At 37.3% G+C, this 21,234-nt stretch overlaps 3 protein-coding genes across 3 annotated transcripts; 1 reads left to right on the forward strand and 2 right to left on the reverse strand.

Annotated features, from left to right (window-relative positions):
- The first annotated feature begins 46 nt into the window (after positions 1 to 46).
- On the forward strand, positions 47 to 12,278 carry tex2l (testis expressed 2, like). Its single transcript, XM_079477140.1, has 12 exons — positions 47 to 381; positions 2,605 to 3,888; positions 4,450 to 4,650; positions 4,815 to 5,079; positions 5,234 to 5,457; positions 5,607 to 5,750; positions 6,585 to 6,684; positions 8,416 to 8,548; positions 9,503 to 9,631; positions 10,354 to 10,566; positions 10,952 to 11,072; positions 11,214 to 12,278. Exons 2-12 carry the CDS (start codon positions 2,614 to 2,616, stop codon positions 11,349 to 11,351), a joined length of 2,943 nt encoding a protein of 980 aa, XP_079333266.1. The 5' UTR covers positions 47 to 381; positions 2,605 to 2,613; the 3' UTR covers positions 11,352 to 12,278.
- Positions 11,076 to 14,073, reverse strand: rnf151 (ring finger protein 151). Its single transcript, XM_079477141.1, has 5 exons — positions 13,873 to 14,073; positions 13,110 to 13,255; positions 12,936 to 13,032; positions 12,348 to 12,833; positions 11,076 to 11,360 (listed from the first exon to the last, which is right to left on the reverse strand). The coding sequence occupies exons 1-5, from the start codon at positions 13,873 to 13,875 to the stop codon at positions 11,343 to 11,345; spliced, it is 750 nt and encodes a 249-aa protein (XP_079333267.1). The 5' UTR covers positions 13,876 to 14,073; the 3' UTR covers positions 11,076 to 11,342.
- Positions 14,074 to 16,125: 2,052 nt separating this feature from the next.
- Positions 16,126 to 19,710, reverse strand: noxo1b (NADPH oxidase organizer 1b). Its single transcript, XM_079477162.1, has 8 exons — positions 19,593 to 19,710; positions 19,415 to 19,495; positions 19,250 to 19,322; positions 18,470 to 18,653; positions 18,177 to 18,382; positions 17,969 to 18,073; positions 17,772 to 17,889; positions 16,126 to 17,197 (listed from the first exon to the last, which is right to left on the reverse strand). The coding sequence occupies exons 1-8, from the start codon at positions 19,656 to 19,658 to the stop codon at positions 16,669 to 16,671; spliced, it is 1,362 nt and encodes a 453-aa protein (XP_079333288.1). The 5' UTR covers positions 19,659 to 19,710; the 3' UTR covers positions 16,126 to 16,668.
- Between the last annotated feature and the right edge of the window lie 1,524 nt (positions 19,711 to 21,234).

Below are 21,234 nucleotides of genomic sequence, written 5' to 3' on the forward strand. Positions count from 1 at the left end.
GGGGAGGAGTCAGTTTCAATCCGTCGACACAGGTTCACCGTAATATAGCCTACCAATGATGTACGAGAGAAGTGTAATACCGTAGTTGAAAACTGTGGGTTTCAGTTCGGTGGATGTGGGCGAGATGTAAAGGCACAGATCTGCACATCCCTGCAGGCGCAATGAATGCCATCAGCAATCTATCGGTCTTTAACCGTTGCCTCGTAAAATCTTATGCCAAGCTGTGTGCAGACTTATAAATCATGCAAGACGTTTGGAGAAAGAGTCAGCAGTCTCCTCTCTGGGAATGATTCGCAGAACTGCGATTTCACGTTAGTGAGAAGACGCCGTTGATAACCTGTTATCTTTTGGAGATTGGGAGTCCTATGGTGCAGAATTGAGGTAAATTGCTGATTTTGAGCTCGTCTCGATATTCCATTGAATTTGAATAACATTTCCTTCAAAACGTACTGAAGTTATTTAAGTCAACTGTATTGTTTATTCGTGTACTTATTTAATTTTATTCTGATATACCATTTGAATTGCTGTGTTTGTAATTAATTGCAGCAAATTCAACGTTATACTTCTACACTCTCTTGATCTGTGTCCATATTTGGCACTTGAACGTCTGAATGGTTAATAAAGATAATCTATCTGAGCCATTAAGACTTTAAATCCAGTTTATCTGACATTAAGCAGTGCTGTTAAAATTGAGGTTTTACAGATCGCCAGATATGTAAAAAATAGGCTCTATATAAAGTAAACATTTCATTTGTCATAATGCGTCTATATAAATTTGTCAATGTTGTTTATTGCTTTACATCTCTCTTGTTTGATTCCAATATAAGAATCATATATTTATTCTTACTTCAAACTTCATCTTATCTGTCAAAACTTAAAAAATTGATGGACAGCAAATGTTTCACACTACACACTATCTAAAAGCACCATATAAAAACAACACATCACTCAGCAGGCTGTTTTCTCATTTCTTTTGTGAAAAAGGCTGTATCTAGTAGATACCCAGTCATTGCAAATGCTTACATTTATACACTTTTTAGTATAAATGGTTTGTGGGCGGTTGCCAGATGATACAATCGGAGGGATTGGATGAAACACACTCTACCAGTTATTATAGATTTGATTTGATAGTTTTATTAATATTTTAAATTAGGTTTTATTTTTTGTGGTAATGTCAGTCTTGGCTATTTTTGTATATATATTTGATAATTTATTGGTTTATTTCTAATGTTGCTACATAAGGTTTATTTTAGTTTTCGTTTATATTATCATTTTACTTCGTTAAACTTACTTCAGTTTATTTTTGAGGCAACATTTAAATCTTTCCTTGAGTTAAGTTTTTCCAATAATTTTTAGATCAATATTTGATTTGATTTCAATGAACAGGAACGTTTTTAAAGTTTTTATTTTAGTAAACTAAAATAACCTTGCATCCAACTTGGCACTTGTAGACTCGTGGTTGTAGATGTTCTCGTCTTTTGATTTATTATTTCATAAATCCATTTGGTAAGAAACAGGGATTTAAAAGGGATTCCAGTTGCAGGGGAATTGGTGTCACAATGTTACATAATTACAGTAGCTAGCCTTTAACTTACTTTCACATGCCTTACATGACCTAGAAAGATAGCAGGAGGTTTTTGCTTTATTAACTAAATGTCTGGTGTCATTTTAAAAGTCCAGTGTGTAATTTCTTTAAGGATTTATTGAACGAAATGCAATAGTATATACATAACTATGTTTTAAGAGGTGTATAAAGACCTTACATGCGTTATGTTTTTATTACCATAGAATGAGCTATTTCTATCTACATACAGTGCAGGTTCCCGGAATTCACCATGTTGTTTTTAAAGTAGCCCTAAATGGGCTCTACAGAGCGTGTTTCATAAACACGTTATTTCTTTCGGCAAAGAAGCCAAAACGTGTCAACATTTTAGTTCTGTGTCAGCCTCCGTAATGCTGCGAGAGGGCGGGTCGAGGGATAGAGTGAGCCGTTGGTTGCAATTCGCAACCTCATCGCTAGATGCCGCTAAATTTCATACACTGGACCTTTAAAATGTACTCAGTAATACGCAGTGACATGAGGTCACTAATTACAAATAATGGACTCAGAAATGTATTAACCTTATTTGATCAATCGATAATCATGAAGGATGATGATTAATTATAAATGAATTCATGATCATTATTCTAAAAATACAAAATTATCTTTTTCTGAGTGAAGAAAAATAGGTGGAAGGTGTATTTTCATGGCTTTTGGGGAGATTCTGAAATGTAATATCAAAGCGATTAATGCAAGCATAATCGTTCTTGTTCCACTTTCTCTTCTATACGCACAGAGTATATTACCAGCCCAAAAAGTGCAAGATTTCGTAAGCATACTGTCAGAGGTTTTCCGATTAGGCAGATGGTTACTTGTAGAGGGAGATGAAAAATGTTACAAAATTTCATAAAGGATAGTTTATTTATATCACCTATAAGGCTTTGTGTTGTTTTGAAAAACTGCTGAAGACAAAGCAAAACAGATGTTGTTCATACATCCATGAGACAGAATAGTTTCATCGTCTTTTTCTGCTGACTTAACTGTATTTTGCTTGTGCTGTCTAGAAATACATCATGGCAGGGATGACAGGAAATGAAGGAATCCACACATTGCCCAGTGGGATCCAGAGGCCGGGTCTACATCCTGAGCAGCAGACAGGAGACACAGACAAAAGGGGCGTCGTGATCCAGCTGACCGGCACAGAGGGTGAAGGGGACAGTCTTGATGACAACGACCTCATATTCATCTTAGACTGCGATGGCCAAAAGTCACTCAGCCCTCTCCCAAAGAAAAGGCCATGTTCAGGCATTAAGGCTGAGGAGGAATGCGACCTCAACTCACCCTCTTTCACCGTTCCTCTCTCCCCCTCTTCGCCGGGCTCCCTCGGCTCTGGCTTCCTAACACCTACCCACCGACCCTTAGCTAACCTAGTGAAGTCTTTATCTACAGAGTTGGAACTGAAGGAGTCCTCTCTAAAACCCAAGCCACTTCTAAGTCTTGTCAAGTCAATTTCCACAGAGCTTTCCCGCAGCGATCCGGAGGTGTTTCAATCCAAGTCTGATTCCAAGCTCAATCTGCACCTGTTGACTCAATTCACCCAATCTAAGAACCGTAACGGTGACTCCCGCACCGCCCCTCCATCTCCGGTCAACCTGTCCCCTACGGAGCCCAAAGCCAGCTTCTTCAGAATGGAACTTGAGGACACTCGACGCAAGTTCTCCGAGGCCATGCAAGAACCTCTGAGCATGTTCAGTAAGATCATGCGTGAGGACAGTGTTGGCAGCCCCAAGCACCAAAGGAGCACCGGGTCAATGGACTCTCCAAGCTACAAAGGATTTGGAATTGGGAAATCTCTGACAGACTTGACCGCAGACGAATCACCGAAGAACATAAGGAAGGCAGATTGCGAAATACTACCGCAGTGCAACTGGCCTGTGAAACACCGCAAACTTTGTGTTCATAAATCTTGCCATGCCCATGATGACCACAAAAGACAGGACGATGTTGCGCCCAACATGATGGACTCCAACACACATGGCATCGTAGTCCAAAACACAAATATGAATGGAACTGATCAGCAAGGCTTGCCTGAAGATGTTGCAGAGCAATGTTTAACTCCGAAGGGTCTCATCTATGTCGCATTGCTATCGTTCTGCTACTTTATCTTACCTATGTCTTCTTATTTTTCTGGGCTATTTTTCGGGTTAGCGTTTGGATTAATGTTGGGCCTTTTGCTCATCCGATGGGGCTCCACCAGACGCCCATCCACCAAGCAAAACAGAAAAAATGTCATCCCTTATAACAGCATTCTCTTTGAGCCCCTACAAAGCAAAGCTCCTTGCGTCAAGGTGAGTTTGTTTCAAATTTTCAGTCCATTTATAAGCGCAGAATATGTGTGATACTTTGTGCAATGCGAACAGGTTGAACGGATGAAAATTGCATAACACATCGCATGCACTGTTAATTTAAGTGCTAAGAAAAGCAAAAGAACAGCACCCCAGGTAACTGTCTTGCAGACTGCTGTTAAACCTAAGCCTGCATTTCAATGTGTCAAATCGTACGTCCTGCAGGAATAGATTTTTTTAACTCGGTGTCTAAAGTATGCAATTAACATCTTGCTGCATTTCTCCAACGATTCGGCAAGTGCCTCATTACTTCTCCATTCCATGATTAATCCATCTGTAGAAGAAAAAAACACGCCCACTGCATGACAGGACCAGCTATAGCTTGTATCCGGATGCTCCACTTCTTTAATTTGTGTCTACTGTTGAAACTAGTTACTTGGTATTAGCATCTATTGTATTATTGCTCCTGTACGACATATCACTTTAATGCTCCCTGAACTCTCTGTTAGTCGCTTTGGATAGAAGCATCTGCCAAATGACTGAATGTAAGATTCTGTGTTTAAGGGCTGGATGAATGAAATGTACACATACGATGTGGAAACCTACCACCCATCCCTTATGCACTCTGTGTATGCCACATTGGAAGGACCCTATTTGCAGCTTGACTACCCCCATAACAACATTCCCCGCTGGGCTGCATTTGATGAGCCCTGCTATGAGACAAACTTTACTCGCTGTCGGATATTTACACTCACTGGCAGCAAGGTTGGTGTATATACTGATTTTAGGCTTTTAGATGTACAATAGTCTTCTGTGATAGCATGACACAGTTTCACTCATGGCCTTTAAACCCAACTCGCTTGAATTTAATGTGGTTAATGTTGTAAGGATGCCACGTAATATTAATGAGGTTGTTGCCTTGGCAACAGGTATTTATTTTGCCATTGGGTTTGGCTCGGAAAAGAGTGTGGAGCAGGAAGTATCCCATCTGCATACATTTGGCTGAAGGGGAAAGAGCTGTGGAGGAGGAGACGGTTGACGGACAAGGGGAGAACCAGGAAACAGAGAAACTCATCGGCCATCCTATTACAATATTCCTTTTTGGAAGAACAGGGCGGGAAAAAGAGGAGTGGTTTCGTCGATTGCTTGCTGCATCCAGTAGCAATGAAGAGGACCATTTTGAATCCGTATTTGGTGGGAAACATATTATCAAATAGACTCAAGTCAAGTTAATTAAGTCATCATACAATGTAAACATTATTAAATAAAACTGAAATGTGTTTTGCTCTACCATATAAAAAAATATTACAGTAGAAGTTACACATACATCCTTTCTTTTACTCTGCAGATAAATCTGTGTTGCATGTGGAATGCCCATCGGATCTGTCACATGGTGATGAATGTAGGGAGAACATTGAGGATGTATTACACAGTGACCCGATTGGCATAAAGGAGAACATTTTACCAGACTATACTTCCTACATGACCGGTCTCATTTTCTCGGGATATGCCAGTCCTCTGACAAGCCCTTGCCATAGCAGCTCCCAGAGTAGTCCTGCTTATAAAGAGCAGGTGAGGTATATGTATTTTAAAGACATATTGTCTGACATAGTTTTCATTACCTGAATTAAAAAAAAGACAAACTGTTAGACAGTGAGTGTGTCTTCTATTTCTTATTGTGATCGCATTGTTCCAAAGTTTTCTTTTTTCCTTTGTTATAGCACAACTTTTGCTGCCATGAGGATGAAACAAAGCCTAACTGGTTGAATGCTCTGATTGGCCGAATCTTTTGGGACTTCCTACAAGAGAAGTACTGGGCCGATCAAGTCGCAACCAAAATACAGCGAAAGCTGAGCAAAATCCGGGTAAAGAGATAGAAATGACAAGTTGTTCTTTAATAGTAAAATGTATTTTGTGTAAGATTAGTTAAAGGAACTAATTATTTCCATAGAAATGCAGTAAAAGTTTACTGAATTCATGTAGTTGAAGATTTATTCAGAATATGACAAACTGTCATCCCTGTTGAATTAAATACAAACAATAAAAACCCAATAGAACCCATCAAAGAAATTCTAATGGTTTCCATTAAAATACCACTATGAACTATTCTGTCTTCATTTACTCACCCTCAAATGATCCAAATCTGTATACATTTCTTTGTTCGGATGAACACAGAGAAAGATATTTGGAAGAACGGTTGTAACCAAACAGTTCTTGGCCACCATTGACTGCCATAGTAGGAAGATGTATTATTTAAATTTCATAGTTCCATTGATCCGAAAGAAGACATTTTGGAAGAATGTAGGAAAGCAAATGGTTCTGGGGCACTTTTGACTACCTTTGTAATTTGTCCGACCATGGCAGTGGCCAAGAATTTTATTTAATTTTTGGGTGATCCCTTCAAAAGCTTAGTTCACCCCCCAAAAAAGAAAATGCTTTCATCATTTACTCACCTTTATGTCATTCCAAACCTGTATGACTTTCTTTCTTCTGCAGAACACAAAAGAAGATATTTTAAAGAACGTTGATAACAACTTTGACCCCCCATTGACTTCTATTATATGGACACAAACCACTTAGACATTTCTCAAAATATCTTCTTTTGTGTTCCACAGAAAAAATTATTACATACAGGATATGTCCGACAAAAAGGGTGAATAAATGATGACAGCATGTATGTTTATCATCTTTTCCCACAGCTGCCTTACTTCATGGATGAGCTGACTCTCACTGAACTGGCCATGGGCTCCAGCATGCCCCAGATAACATGCACGTCTCAGCCACAGGTCAACAGCAGAGGTAAGCGTGCAGTGCTCGTAAGAGCCTCTTATAAAAGAGCACATTAGGAAATTCATCCATCAGGACTGCCTGCACGTATGTGTTATTATGTTCCTGCACTGAGCAGTAGATGAGATGTTATTATCCTCCTGTAATCTCAGGAGCTCATAACAATACATCTCTCCTCTCAGTCAATAGCAGCGCATCTGAGCACGTACGCATGTATCTGTTCAACACTCTCAGCTGTATGGTGATTTGCTTACTGTAAAGCATATTTTCCCCACGACTAATTATTGTGTGGAGCCCAGAGTGCATCTATCACTCTCTGCATTATATTATCTGTGTGTTATATAACACAATATGACATTAATGACATAATTATACATAATTTGCATAATCTATGAACAGGTCATTTTTTAACATTTTGAACTGACATACAGATTAAGCGATTTAGTCAGCAGTAGAATAGAAATTAGAGTTTATGTCAGCTACCCTTTTAGATTTTTTACTACAAAGATATTTGTGTTGTCATTCATTATGACAAGCAAATGAAATGCATTCATGCATAAGTTGGGTCCGTTTCAGAAAGGAGGTTTAGTTAAAACTCTGAGTATATTGACCCTGAAATGAGGGAAACTCTGGGTTTTTCATTTCAGAATGTCAAACCCGAGAAAGCGGGGTAACTCAAGCACGTTTCTAAAGTAGAGGTAATTTATTCTCAGAGTCAGTAAGTAACTGAACCTAACCAGTTTGAGAGCAGGCTTTCTTTGGTAAACCAAGTTTCTTTCGATCTCCAACCCCCTTTTTAAAGCGCAAGTATTGTAGGCCTTCCTCTTTCATTCAATAGTCATTCATGGCACACATTTTGATCACACAGGGACCCTCTCAGTAACTAAAATTACATTTGTGCGTTCATAGAGGATCCAATGTGTGAAGATTCATAGGAATGTACTTTGATTTCACGAGAGAAATTTTGGACCAGAGTGGAATTTTGTCAGCCATATTGGCCGTGCATTACATCAGAGCATATTATTTTCCCTTACATGTCCTCACAAATGGTAGTTTTCTATAGAGGAGAAGAAATGACTGAATGAGGTGTATAAATAAAGTGCATGAATATAGAAATAAAGAAATACAGACATAAATGCAGAAATTAAGCGATAAAAGTAACAATTAATTAAGATGTGCCATCCCTACCCATGCCATTCCTACAAAAAGTGAGAATATTATATATTTTTATTGTTTATGTTTTATTTCTGTTGTTTCCTTCATTTATTAATTCATTTACTGATTCATTTGTTTATTTATTGGTACATTTATCTATTTATCAATTTAAACTAAGTAAATCCATTGTATGCAGAGAGGAAAGTGAGTGTGCTTCGCTCTCAAGAGTTTTCTCCCGCCATGTTGCTTTTTTGGTGCCATTGCCATGGTGAATCGTAATATCGGAGCTCCGTTGATCATGGCTTGTCGTAGTCGTGGTGCATGCGCTTAACTCAATGTAAGCCTACCCAGAGTTTATAGAACTAACTCAAAACAGCTGTTCTGAAACCATGATTAGTTGTCGTTATTGGACTTATTATAAAATGACTATTTAGGATATTGTTTAAACATAGTTATTACCTTGTGTCAGTGCATTGTTTTTGTGCTGTAAACTCAGATGTGAAACTCAGTTTTGAGATACAGGTTCATTTTTGTGTCTTGTTCCTCCATTGTTTTCCATCAACTCACAACTCTGTATTTTTTCGTTAGGTCTTTGGTTACATTTGGAAGTGGAGTACACAGGGGCTCTGCAAATGATTCTGGAGACCAAGATTAACCTCTCCAGACTTGGAAAGGAGGGAGCACTGGAAGCAGACACAGAGTTGGAGACTATCAATGATTTGTGAGTTTCTCTAGAATTAAAGAAGATTTTCCTGAAGAATTAAAACATTTGTTTCATCCAATATTTAGTATTGCCTAAATAGCAGCGTCAGGAAGTTTTAAAACTACATTGTTTGGTATTTTGTTTCATTGTAAAAGTTTTTAATTTATTTAGAAAACCTATTTATGGGCATAGTCAACCTTAGTTCACAGATTTTTCCGTTGTGAATTGTACAAAGACGTACGATTACAAGGAGAAAAAGCAATACTGAAACCACACCCCTAACGTCTCTGTTGCGATAGCAAATAGTTCTAAAATGTAACAATGAGATTGTACGAATTCATACGAATTAGCCAAAATTAGCCACATCGTAAAAGAGCTACTATGCCGTGAGATTGTGTTGGCATAGTTCAAACTAAAATAAAAAGGTTGTCATCTTTTCATGTCATTCCAAACCTGTGTGACTTTCTTTCTTCTGCAGAACCTAAAAGAAGATATTTTGACGATGAGATTTACCCCCATTAACTTCCATTGTATGGACACAAAACCAATGAGAAATTTCTCAAAATATCTTCTTTTGTGTTCCACAGGAAAAAGAGTCATATAATGGCTTTGAAGGAAATGAGGGTTATGACAGGTTTTTTTGGGGGGGGGGTGAACTGTCCCTTTAATTTGTAATATTAACAATGGGGACACTATGTTTTTTCTCTGAGTAATTGGGTTCCCCACTGTCCAATACATGAAGTCTAGGTGAACTGGAGACAATAAGTTGCTTTTAGTTCTGTGAGAGTTGCCATCTATGCAGGGTGTACTCTGCCTGTAGCCCAAGATGATTGGATCCTTGCTTGTATTTGAAGCAAGATGTTCAACACATTGTAATGATATTGTATAACAATATAGTATATAGCTTAAATTAAAAGTATTAATATAAATATAAATATATTATATTATTGTTGTATAATGAATCTCTGTCAGGTCTAGACTCTCAGTGTTGGCTGACAGTGATGAAGAATCTTCAAGTGCAGGATCCTCTGATGAAGATGACATTTCCTCTGCTGACTTTCATGGATCTCTGGCAGAGAAGACTCTGTCTGTTGCTGAGGGGTAATGAATGTTTGCTCGTGCTTTACTGTTAATTGAAAAATAAAAATAAATCACAAAATAAAACCTACTCTTGAGTACAATTAACTCAAGTGAGATCAATTATGCATTTTAGTGAAAACGATGTTGTTACAAGAATAACTTGATTTAGATAGTTATTTATGATTTAATTAAAATCAGACTATTTTAATGTAATTAATGGTAAATCATTTGAAATCATCTTTTGCCCTCCTTGAATATTTTTCAGAGACACCCAACTGGGCCACGGTCCCCTAAAGGGATAGTTCACCGAAAAATGAAATTTCTGTCATCATTTCAAACCTGAAACCTTTCTTTCTTCTGCAGAACTGAAAAGAAGATCATTTGAAGAATGTTGGTAATCGAAGCCCGGTGGTACCCATTCACATGCATTGGTTTTGTGTCTATACAATAGAAGTGAATGGGTACCGCCAGTGTTTGGTTACCAGTATTATTCCAAATTTATTTTGTGTTTTGCACAAAGTCATACAAATTTCAAATTACAAGCGGATGAGTAAATGATGACAGAATTTTCATTTTTGGGTGAACTGTCCCTTTAATTTGTAATATAAAAAACGGGGGACTGTGTTTAGAGACCACTTATGTCGTCAATGTTGTGTTTGTATTCCGTCCTTAACATATTATTATACTTCTGATGTTTTTTTAGTTCTTTGACACCTAATGAAAATAGCTTTTGCTCCCCACAGAGCTGCGGCGGGTGGCAGCACTAGTAGGCGTATTTTGCGATTTGTCGACAAGATTGCTAAATCAAAGTGCTTCCAGAAGGCCACAGAAAATGAATACATCAAAAAGAAGTTTGATGAAATGTCCAACACCCCTCTGCTGCTTGCGGTAGAAGTTCAGGAGCTCTCTGGAACACTTGCTGTGAACATTCCTCCTCCCCCCACTGACAGAATATGGTATGTGCCATTCTCTTAAAACTGACATGCTCTGCTTATGTTGCATTAAGGAGTGAAGCTTTGCCTAATCTCACAAGATGTTAAAAAAGATTATCTTGATTAATCATGCTCCTTAACATTTGGTATCATCTGCTCTTTGATTAAAATTTTTAACATAAGCTTGTAATTAAATTTGAGTTTTAAGGATTAGGAACATGTAAAGTCTAAAGCGCTATTAAGTGAAATCTTGTAGTGTTGCGGTAAAGCACAAGCCCTTAGACTTAAATATCCTAAACCACAGCTAAAATCTTATTTCATATTTTTATTTTATTTTTATTTCATTTGAAAATCATAAAAGTAACCATAAAAATAAACCAATTAGAAACCTTTTGTGGTGTTTTCTCAGGTACAGTTTCTGTTTCCCTCCGAAGCTTGATCTAAGAGTCAGACCCAAATTGGGAGAACGAGAAGTGACTTTCTGTCATGTGACTGAATGGATTGAAAAGAAGCTACAAGATGAGTTTCAGGTACATTTTAAGTTCAATACTCTTTAGTGAATTCAATGTACTTAACTACACATAAACAAACATGTTAAGCATGTTGCAATGTTTAAATGTCTCAAGAACCCACATCACATTTCAATTTCTCAATTGTCTTCTATTTTCCAGAAAGTTTTTGTTTTGCCCAACATGGATGACATTTACTTGCCGCTGATGCATTCTGGGATGGAAAATGCACACCCTGCACAGGTTTCCCATCATTCCACTGACAGTTGTGATATGGAACAGACTTCAGAATTACAGTAGTGCCATCACCTGGAAAGACATAAAAATACACCAGTTCCATAAACTCAAATCTGATGTCATCAAAATTAAATTTTATTGAAACATTACAGCACATATCAAACTATAGGTGGTTTTCAAATATACATAAGCAAATAAACTTAAACAGGCTGTGGTTTATTGTGAATATAGTCAGAGCTAAAGGTGTTATGAGGCACAATATTGGGTGCTTAATGGCTTTCATGAAATGTTTACCACATGGAAAAATATTACTGATGAAAATTATAAAAAAGGTTCAAGGAAAGAAATGAATGCAATACTTCTATTAGAAGATATAGTCCTTGATATGTAAAAAGGTAATAGATAAAAATACACATTGTAGCTCAGTGAAACCACAGCAGTTGACCATGCTGGCTTCAAGGAATGGAACTATCCATTTTATAATCTCGAATACAATGAAAGACTTTTGTCAGTTTTACAGTCACTTTCGTGCCGGCTTATAATTATTGTTGCCATATTGGCTTGCTTTTTTTCAGTAAACCATTTTGTTGCTTCCTTGTATTTACACCATAGCATGACAGCTGTTGATTTATGCATTATTTGTCATAAATCATTAAATGTTAAAGGTCCATAATTGCGCAAATAAAATCATTTTAGAAAAAAAAAATCAAATTAAATACAGCTCATTAAAAAAGCATCATTTTGACAAACATCAACGACAAAAGAAAATAAATATTTGTTTCACTTCAAGATTGTTATTTCCACCATGCAAGCATTTGAATGTTTAGGGTTTATTACATTAGAAATACTTAATCATGTTCTATTTTCTAGAAACATGTACAAATGTTGATGTGTAATACAAACTATTTTAGATAATTAAAAACAGGACAAAGACTCTGTTTCTCTGTTTCAGCAAACACGCAAACATTTAATAAAAATACAAATGCATACAAAAACTTGAATGTTTTACTTTATTGTGTTAAATGGCTGTTTTTATTGTTATAGTGAATGTTATCTCACTCTTGAACTGTGACGATGTCTGCTGTTGTTTGGACTGGTAGAGTTGTGGCTGGTGTTAGTGTTTATCAAAGTGTTTGATCCCTGCTCCGCTTCAACCTCCAGATCACCAAGCTCCAGGTTCTCACACAGCAGGTTTATCTGCCTCTTTATTTGAGCCATGCGACTCTGCATGCGCATTATCGTCCTGCGCAGGTTAGTTGCAACGGCTCTCTGCTTGCGCCGCTCGGTTACAAAGTGATGCTGTAATTCTCTGTAGCAGTTGTGTTGGGCCTGGTTCTCACGGAAGAGCATCGTACCGCAGCCCATGGGACATAACTGTCTCCAGTAGCTGCAGCTCTGCTCGTGGGCCTGCTTGTCTTTCCTCATCACCTGTTCCCCACAGCCCTCATACGGGCAGAGCTGAAGTTCGTATGGACAGTTAGAGATGTGGAGATATTCTCTTGAAAGAGGGAAAGTGGCCCTGCAGCCTTGTTGCTGGTTTCGGCACTAAAAACAAAGACAAATGTTATATCAAGTTTACATTTTAAATGCTGTGTTTTGAAATAATGAAGTAACGTAACATAAATGTGTATTAGCTATTGTGCCCACCTTGATTGTTAAACGGCCGATGGATTTACTCAAACGAAACAAAACAAGCATTTGGTTTTGGTAAATGGACTTCCTACAGCATGGGCATTTCACCTGTCTAAAATCACAGAGACTTTAATGCTTGATTAAAAATCGAATTATTTGCTTTACAATTATTGGTTATGAAATTGATACCGTTTCATCCACAGTAAAATGCATTCTTTGCAGAAGACGTGGTTGCATGTAAGTCGCACAGGGCAGCGTAGGACCGCTCTACAGATGACACAAATCAGATCGTGGTCCGGAGTGTCCACAAACTGCTCCACTTCATAGCCTCCACTCTAAAATCACACAATATAAAATAAAATGTCATATCAACACTGTAAAAACAGTTTAAAGTCATATCAACACTGTAAAAACAGTGTAAAGTCATATCAACACTGTAAAAACAGATCCATAGAAATGAAATTTACCGGCAGCTGGAGCGCCAGAAATATACCGTAAAATATATTTTTTTTATTTAAAATTACATTTTTCATATTGTTCTTGTAAATTTGCAACCTTTCTATGTAATTTGACATTTTTTACACAGAATACCGTAAAACACTGACATTTTCCGGATTTATATATAAATACAGAAATATACCGTAAAAATAAACGCTTTCCACTGTAAAATTAGATCTTTTTCTTGTAAATTTCTAGTCTTTATTTGTAATTTGACAGGTTTTGTGAAAAATCACAGTAACATCTTTTTTTACTGTATACGTGAAAACCGTTTATAAAATAACAGTTAAATTAAGTTTTGACGGTGAATGCTGAACTTAAACAACACAAGGTGAATTAAAGATTACTATAACTTTTTTACCAAGCTTTTACATTTACATTTACATTTATTCATTTGGCAACTTTTTAAATATACATTGTATAATGTTATAATTATGTAATAAAATAAACTCACCATTTTTCTCTGTCAGTGTGTTGAACGATACAGATGATACATGTGATGTTAAAACTTGAAAAGCCAGAAATAAACCAATAATGCCAGCTCACAACTAAAACACGCCAAAGGAGATCACTTGACCATGGATGATTCAGAAGTACACGACAGATTTTCAGTCTTCCCCATGTTTCCATTCTAGCACAAGTTACAAATGTGTTTGGCACCTGACAACTTTTTTTGACAGTATCCACTGGGATTCTGTTTAGGTACCATCTAGGTTTTGCTTATTAGACAAAGGCATTGCTATGGAAACCACTGAACTGTCAATGGCTGCCTGATCTAGAGGCTACAGGCCCTATTCTGTACACACAGTGCAGAGGTCTGTATAGCCAACACAGAACACAGGGGCACATTAGATAATATACCGTATGTATACTAAATTGTGTATGACTGTACCAAAAGAGTCAAATGACAGTGTATAAAGTATGTTACTCGAAAGTATGCTCAACACCAAATTTATATCTCACCCTTTAATCTTTAAACTCATCAATAACTTTGTTTTTGGAATAACATTAGTATTCTGTAAGGAGTCTAAAAAGCTTTTTACAATACAGAACACACCAGGTTGTATGGGCCACCAAATATATTTGTAAGGAACTATTTTACCCCTCTGCTCGGAATATCATAGTATTATAAACATATTTCTTTTTTACCTCTTACAACAAATTTAGCTTTAAAACAGCTTTAGAGCGGCTATGCTTTAGTGAGAAGAGAGCAACATGACATAAATAGATTTGTCATCTTCTCAAATTCTTATTGTTAAAATGTATTTCTCACCTTTTTGTCCAGACTCCTTGGATCCATTGGACAGTGAGATGTTTAAAGACATATAAATAAAATATAATTTATTGGCCCATAAACATGTGTCACAGTCAACGAAGGAAATAAAGATATAAGGTGGAATAGTCTCTGAAGTCAGAACAATACAGTAGTAAATGTGAATCATTAATGTCTTAACACAGTAAGGGAAATCTCTCAGGTAAATTCACCAACACGTGTGAACAACCACGTGTACTCACATAACTAAAACAAACAAGTTTGACAAAGGCAGTTAAGTTTGACTTCACTGTTGTGGAATAGAGTAATTACTGTACACTGTTTGTGATTTAAGAAAGGCTCAGTTTTTATAGCTGTTTTTTCCAGCGAACGAGATTGTCACCCCTATGTTAATATTTACCCCTTATTACCAGTAGGCCATATTATAATTTTATCAAAATTTTATGCACAAAGGCTACCTGTAATTCTTCAAAGGGAAACTGTTACCATAAAAATTCAACCACAGAATACAATCGTAAACTTAACAAAGGTTGCAGTTTTTGGAAGGCGCAATAAACCTGTTAGCAGCCAATAATTATGTTTTTCATGTAATCGTGGCATGAAAACAGAAACCTTTGACAAGTTCTTAACATGTCAAAGACTACGAAACACATTGAGGGATGGTTTCCCGCACAGGGATTATTTTAAATCAGGACTACTAGGCCTTGTTAAAATGAGGACATTCAAGTCGTTTTTTTTACAAACATGCTATGTGTCAGGACCTCTGGGGAGAACCCAAATGCAGGCAGACACAGGGATGAAGGGGTTAACAAATGGACTTTAATAACAACAAGAACAAAAACACCCACAAGGTAATTTAGAACTATACAAACAGGGTACATGAACTTTGACCACTACGTACATACAGGGCAGGAAACAAGTACAACAAACGAGCACAAGTCAATAGACAAGAGGGCATTATATAGGGAGACTAACAAAGGAAATTACAATGGGCAGGTGTGGGTAATGAGACACAGGAGGAAAGCTATTCTAGGAACAAGAGGGGCGGGGCCAAATGACGAGACTGGAGAGAACGCATATTATTTCCTGATTGACAATAATAGGTTTCTATCCATATAAAACACGTGAGTCTGTCAAGATTCTGCAAGATTTCTTTTATAGTTTACAAACATAGCAAACCATTTCTGTATACAATAGCAATATTTAAGGTTGGTGGAATGAAACTGTCCTGGGAAAACTCTCCAACCTGTCAATGCAACCTTGCATGGACAAAGCAGGAGTGCAGCAATACATGTCCCCCCCACCTGGGAAACCAGAAAGGTTCATGATGCTTAACAGTATTAAATTAAAATGATACGACAGATATGATACGCAAATGATACGCAGTCTACTATGTGTAGTATGACTGTTGGTTAACGTGGATTAGCTGCACCTGATGTGATTGGCTGATGCAAGCTTGACTCATGTGACCTGCCAGAACTGACGCTATGCTTGATATTTACATCAGTTATCACTTTAATCTTATGGGTACACAAACACTGAAATGGTTCCAGTCTGAAACCTTTATTGAATCTCAAACAGGCTTATAACAAAATTGCAGATACAATTTCCAGTATGGAATACCATTAAATTGACATACAAATAAAATACAGTCTGAATAAACCCTAAAGTAAAAAATCTGTAGAAAACACAGTACAATGGTTCATTCAAATCCTATAGTATATACACTGTATGCATGCTGTAAATGCTTTTTTTAAAAGTAATCTACTGTAATATTTAATTGATGTAGCCCCTAAATGGATAACATAGAGATTACAATGAAACAAATATTGCTTTCTCAAGTACTTGAGTACAGTGTTTCATCATTTCGGTGAATCATAGATGAAAAGAACACAGACAAAGATGTTATGAAAGGAAAATGTACATAATCTTTCACAATTATGCGCTCATATTTTTGTTCCCTTTAAACTCAGACTATCATGCTCTACCTCCATCGACCAACCCTGCTCTTTGAGGAAACAGACGTGCAGAGGTTGCCAGAGCAGCATTTCGGGTATAGGTTGTGCATCGACTTAGGATCTCTTGAGGTTGGGGTCTGGGTGGTACTCTGGGGACCATGGCTGCTTTCACAGGGTGGCTGGATTCTGAGATGGAGGAGCTAGACCGGCCACTGGAAATGCCGCTGTCATCTTTATTCGGCTGTCTCAAGCTCTCATCTCCATCTGAGCTGGACACGCTCTGGCTTATAGACTCAGTGTCAGAAGAACTGAAGCGGCAATCGGTTCCATCATCGCTAAAGTTGCTCTTTAGACTGCCAAACTCCTGCCGTTGTTCTGGAATGCTCTCAGACAGCACTTCAAGAGAGTGTGATTTGTGAATGAAGCCAGGGGTGGACAGGTTGATACTGGAACTGTAAAGTTTTCTTTGAAGGGTCTGAAAGCTAAGGGTAGGGCTGATGTATGGCTTTAGGTACATGGAGGGCACATATCCGGCCTTTCTGTTGTATCTGTTTAAAAAACAGGTTTTGATTAAATCTGAAATGTAATTCTAAATGCAACAATGCTATTTATATACACTTCTCTGTGTGAAGAGAAATGAAAATATAAAAATACAATACTGTCATAATTTATTCACCCTCATGTTGTTCAATACATGTACAGTATATTAGATGGAACACAAAATAAGATATTCTGAGAAATGTCCCTGTGGTTTTGTGTCCATATAATGGAATTACATTTTGTTTGGTTATATCTTCTTTTGTGTACTTCAGAAAAGTTATACAGGCTTGGAAAGACATGAGGGTGGGTAAATTATGACTGAATTTTCTTTTTTGTGATATCATGTACACTATACCTTGCTATTCTTCCCTGCAGCTTATTTACTTGTGACTTTCAGTTTCATTTCATGAATTTTATTTTACATTTCCTTACCAAACTTCCACATCACAATTATTGTAAATCTTTCTTCATTCATTTAACTGTTTCCTCATAACACTCCCCATACTTGTGATCTATTTATATACATTTACATTCTTATCATTCCTCGAATGTCAGTTAAGTGTAAAGGAAACAAATGAATACCTGATGAGCCACCAGCCATTATCAGACATCTGTAAAACCTCCACAACAGCGCCTATGCTCAGACAAAGCTCATCCTCTTTATTCGAGGTGTAACTTCGGGTGGCACAGTACAAAGACACTGGAAAGAGTATATATAATTAGCAAAGCTTCTTGGAATATTATTCAAACGACAAGTTGTCATAACAGTCACATCTTACAAGTTGAGTCAAACTCATCTTCATCCTCTTCCTCATCACATAGCTCCAGATAGGGAGCAGGAAACCATGCTAGACGTTTATCCTCATTTTCAACAAGCCACCAACCTGTCCACAACAGCAAAGAATTAGGATAGGATATTCACATCGAAAGATATTCATTGCATTTACTGTATATAGATATGTTCAAGCCACAAGAAGAGAAACATACCTGCTTGGTCTTTGATGAGAACATCCAGTCTTTTATCCACAGCAACCTTAAAGGGTCTGTTCTTTGTGTCCTTGGTCTCATACGGAGCCACACATCGATACGTCTTAGATACAAAAGGCTGGGTCACATTGCCAAAGCTCAGACGTTTTTGCATGTAATTTCCTCCGTTGGCAGCAGGGATGAAGTCTGATTTCAGAATCATCACGCTGCAAACAGTTAAGGATACATGACATGTTTAGCTGGCACGGATCAAACTACCTGGCAAATGCTGTGATAGTCTAAGTGATATCTACCTGTTTTGGGTAAACTCTGGCTGAAGCTCTTGTTCATTTGGCAGGAAAAATTGAATGACCTCTGTGGAATGTGATACAGTAGATTCACACTGCAGCAGACTGGAACAGTACTTCTCTAGACTCTTCAGTCGATCCACAGACTTGCTCAGACCCTTCGTAGGAAAGGTTCTCTTTATGTTTGTGGCTGCAAAACAAATTTGTACCCAAAAGTGAGCAAAACCTGACAAATCAAGTAGAATGGCACATACTTTTTTTTTAAACAATGTAAAAACATCCTGAATAAAGTTTTTTTTTATTGTAATAATGCAAAGAGTTTTCTTTTAGGGTTTGAGTCTGGGTTAGGACTAGGTTATGTGTGTAAAACAATATGTGACCCTGGACAACAAAACCAGTCTTATGAGCAATTTTTTCGAAATTGAGATATTTACATAATCTGAAATCTGAATAATAAAGCTTTCTGTTGATGTATGTTGTAAGGATCTGACAATATCTGGCTTAGATACAAAAGTTTAAATCTGAGGATGCAAAAAAAAATCTAAATATTGAGCAAAGTGCCTTTGAAGTTGTTAATCAGAGGCACTGTAGCAGGCTCATAAAAATAAAGTTTGTATATATGTTGGGTAGAAATATTTACAAAATATATTTATGGAACATGATCTTTCCTTAATATCCTTATGATTTTTGGCATAAAAGATAGATCGATCATTTTGACCCATGCAGTGTATTTCTGGCTTTTTCTAAAAATGTTAACCACAAGAGAAGCTGTCACCCATACTGTACCTCCAAATCGTGGGAGCACTCTGTCCTCTTTACGTAGTCGGTTTTCCACGGGGAATTTCTTCTTCAGCTGTTTCTGTTAAATTAAAAGTAAAGTAAATAAAATGACGCGATTTTCTCGTCTGATCCATTTGTGCACATTGCAAATAGGCTAATTCAGAAACCTACATGCAGCGTCTTGAAGTCGCGGAGAGATCTATACACTGTCACATCACTCCAGTCAGACCACAACACGGATGTCATGTACATCTGCAACAACCACAAACGCATAAACAAGCGATATACATAATTGATCTATTACTGAAAGTTGGAATAGAAAACATATTAGAATACACAATATTCTTACTTTGCTCTTTTCTTTCTGCATGACTCCGATTACTCGGACATCAATAAGAAAGCGCGGTTCACTCATCGCTGACTCGGATCTGTGGAGAGCTATTAACAGGAGAAATGTTTCTTTCCTTGTTGAAGCTCAGCATCCCCAGCATCCTCTATATATAGCCTTGCCGGAACTGGGCGTGTTGTTTTCACGTAAGCCCGCGAGGTGGGCGGGACATATTCACGTGTGAAGGGCTCAGTGCTACAATATCAGCGTTGTTTTCAAATCTGGTTATGATTACTGCAGAAACCATAGTTTGACTGTGGTATTTGAATTAAAAATATAAAAGTACAAATGAAGATTTTATTTTCAAAAACAAATAACTCTTAGAAATAATTTCTCTTAAACTTTTTTTACTGTGCTATTGTGTTTTTATTGAGTTACTACAAAAATCCCAAATGTAGTTTGATTGTTTGGAATTCACGACAAATATATAAAGTGAATTATCTGTTTGTGCAAATTAACTCTTCAAGTGGTTTAAACACACACACACATACACACACACACACACACACACACAATAACTACACTTTTACTATAATAAAACCATGGTTAGTTTCAGTTATGGGTGGAGGCAGTTTGTTGTAAAACTACCACAGACTGTGTCTAAAATCTATGTGAAAACTTCAACAATCAAAATCATTGTCAGTCCTAACAAAATTTAAATTTATTCCAGAATGACAATGCATTCAAGCTATTTTTCTTTGCAAAAGACTTCAAAATATGTTAATCCAGGATAGATAGAATCAGAAGAAACAATAGAAAAGCAGTCACATTTTGCTGAGTCAGATTCACAATTACAGACAGCGGGACCTTTCCCGTAATGCATGACTTTTCATCAAAATAACCCGTGTGGGCAGAGCGTGGCTGTCATTCTTTAGTAATTTGCCCATGATGACCTGGTGCGGGGGTGGACAGTCTGAGGGACTTGCAGGTGTATCTTCAAACCGAGGGTGGTGAGAGGGCAGACAGTTAGAACATTGATCTGAAGCCGCTGGCGTCACACAAGCCTGTGAAGAACCGCCAAGACTCCTCCACATAATCTTGCTCAAGGTCATCAACAGAAAAGGCTGTCATGCTTCCCACATCATCACCTGGGAGAGGACCCTTATGGCACGTTTTCACCCCTCGTGTGAAAACACCAAACACGTGCTTTTGGTGTACCACCAACCCAACGGGGCAATCCTGGGGAAAATATGTTGATTCAGGGCCAGCCGCATTGAAGAACAATAAGATGATTCTTGCGAAACAACACCATGAAAGTCCCTAGGTAAAGGGTACTGTGGGTGTGAATATTTACAAATGTTGCTGTAAATAGTGTTTTTTGTCAGTTTATTTTCTTTAGTACAATACATTACAATGCTTTGATTATACATAGTTTGCATTTTACTATGGTAGAGTCCTTTGGTTGTGAATGCTTTCCCCGATCATTGTATTTCTTAAAAGAGAAATTATTTTTAAATGCTTTAAAAGTTCCTCTAGACAGTTCTTCTCTTCATAATAGTTACTAAGTAAATGGCTCAGATTTAAATACGATGTTATATATTGTTTGGTTAGGGAGGGTTCAGGAAGTGAAACAGGTAATATTTATTCTATGTTTAGAATCATT

This window comes from Barbatula barbatula (genome assembly GCF_947034865.1).
Source record: "Barbatula barbatula genome assembly, chromosome: 16".
Taxonomy (NCBI): domain Eukaryota; kingdom Metazoa; phylum Chordata; class Actinopteri; order Cypriniformes; family Nemacheilidae; genus Barbatula; species Barbatula barbatula.

What these genes read in the sequence shown, in the direction of transcription:
- tex2l (XM_079477140.1), top strand. Translation starts at nt 2,614, where the DNA reads ATGGCAGGGATGACAGGAAATGAAGGAATCCACACATTGCCCAGTGGG. An exon ending in GAAAGCTGAGCAAAATCCGG is followed by an intron (nt 5,751 to 6,584) that starts GTAAAGAGATAG and finishes CTTTTCCCACAG; the next exon opens with CTGCCTTACTTCATGGATGA. An exon ending in ACTCTGTCTGTTGCTGAGGG is followed by an intron (nt 9,632 to 10,353) that starts GTAATGAATGTT and finishes TGCTCCCCACAG; the next exon opens with AGCTGCGGCGGGTGGCAGCA.
- rnf151 (XM_079477141.1), bottom strand. An exon ending in ATTTTACTGTGGATGAAACG is followed by an intron (nt 13,033 to 13,109) that starts GTATCAATTTCA and finishes CTGTGATTTTAG; the next exon opens with ACAGGTGAAATGCCCATGCT. An exon ending in TCGGCCGTTTAACAATCAAG is followed by an intron (nt 12,834 to 12,935) that starts GTGGGCACAATA and finishes CTTTGTTTTTAG; the next exon opens with TGCCGAAACCAGCAACAAGG.
- noxo1b (XM_079477162.1), bottom strand. Translation starts at nt 19,658, where the DNA reads ATGAGTGAACCGCGCTTTCTTATTGATGTCCGAGTAATCGGAGTCATG. An exon ending in TGCAGAAAGAAAAGAGCAAA is followed by an intron (nt 19,496 to 19,592) that starts GTAAGAATATTG and finishes TGGTTGTTGCAG; the next exon opens with ATGTACATGACATCCGTGTT. An exon ending in GCGACTTCAAGACGCTGCAT is followed by an intron (nt 19,323 to 19,414) that starts GTAGGTTTCTGA and finishes TTAATTTAACAG; the next exon opens with AAACAGCTGAAGAAGAAATT.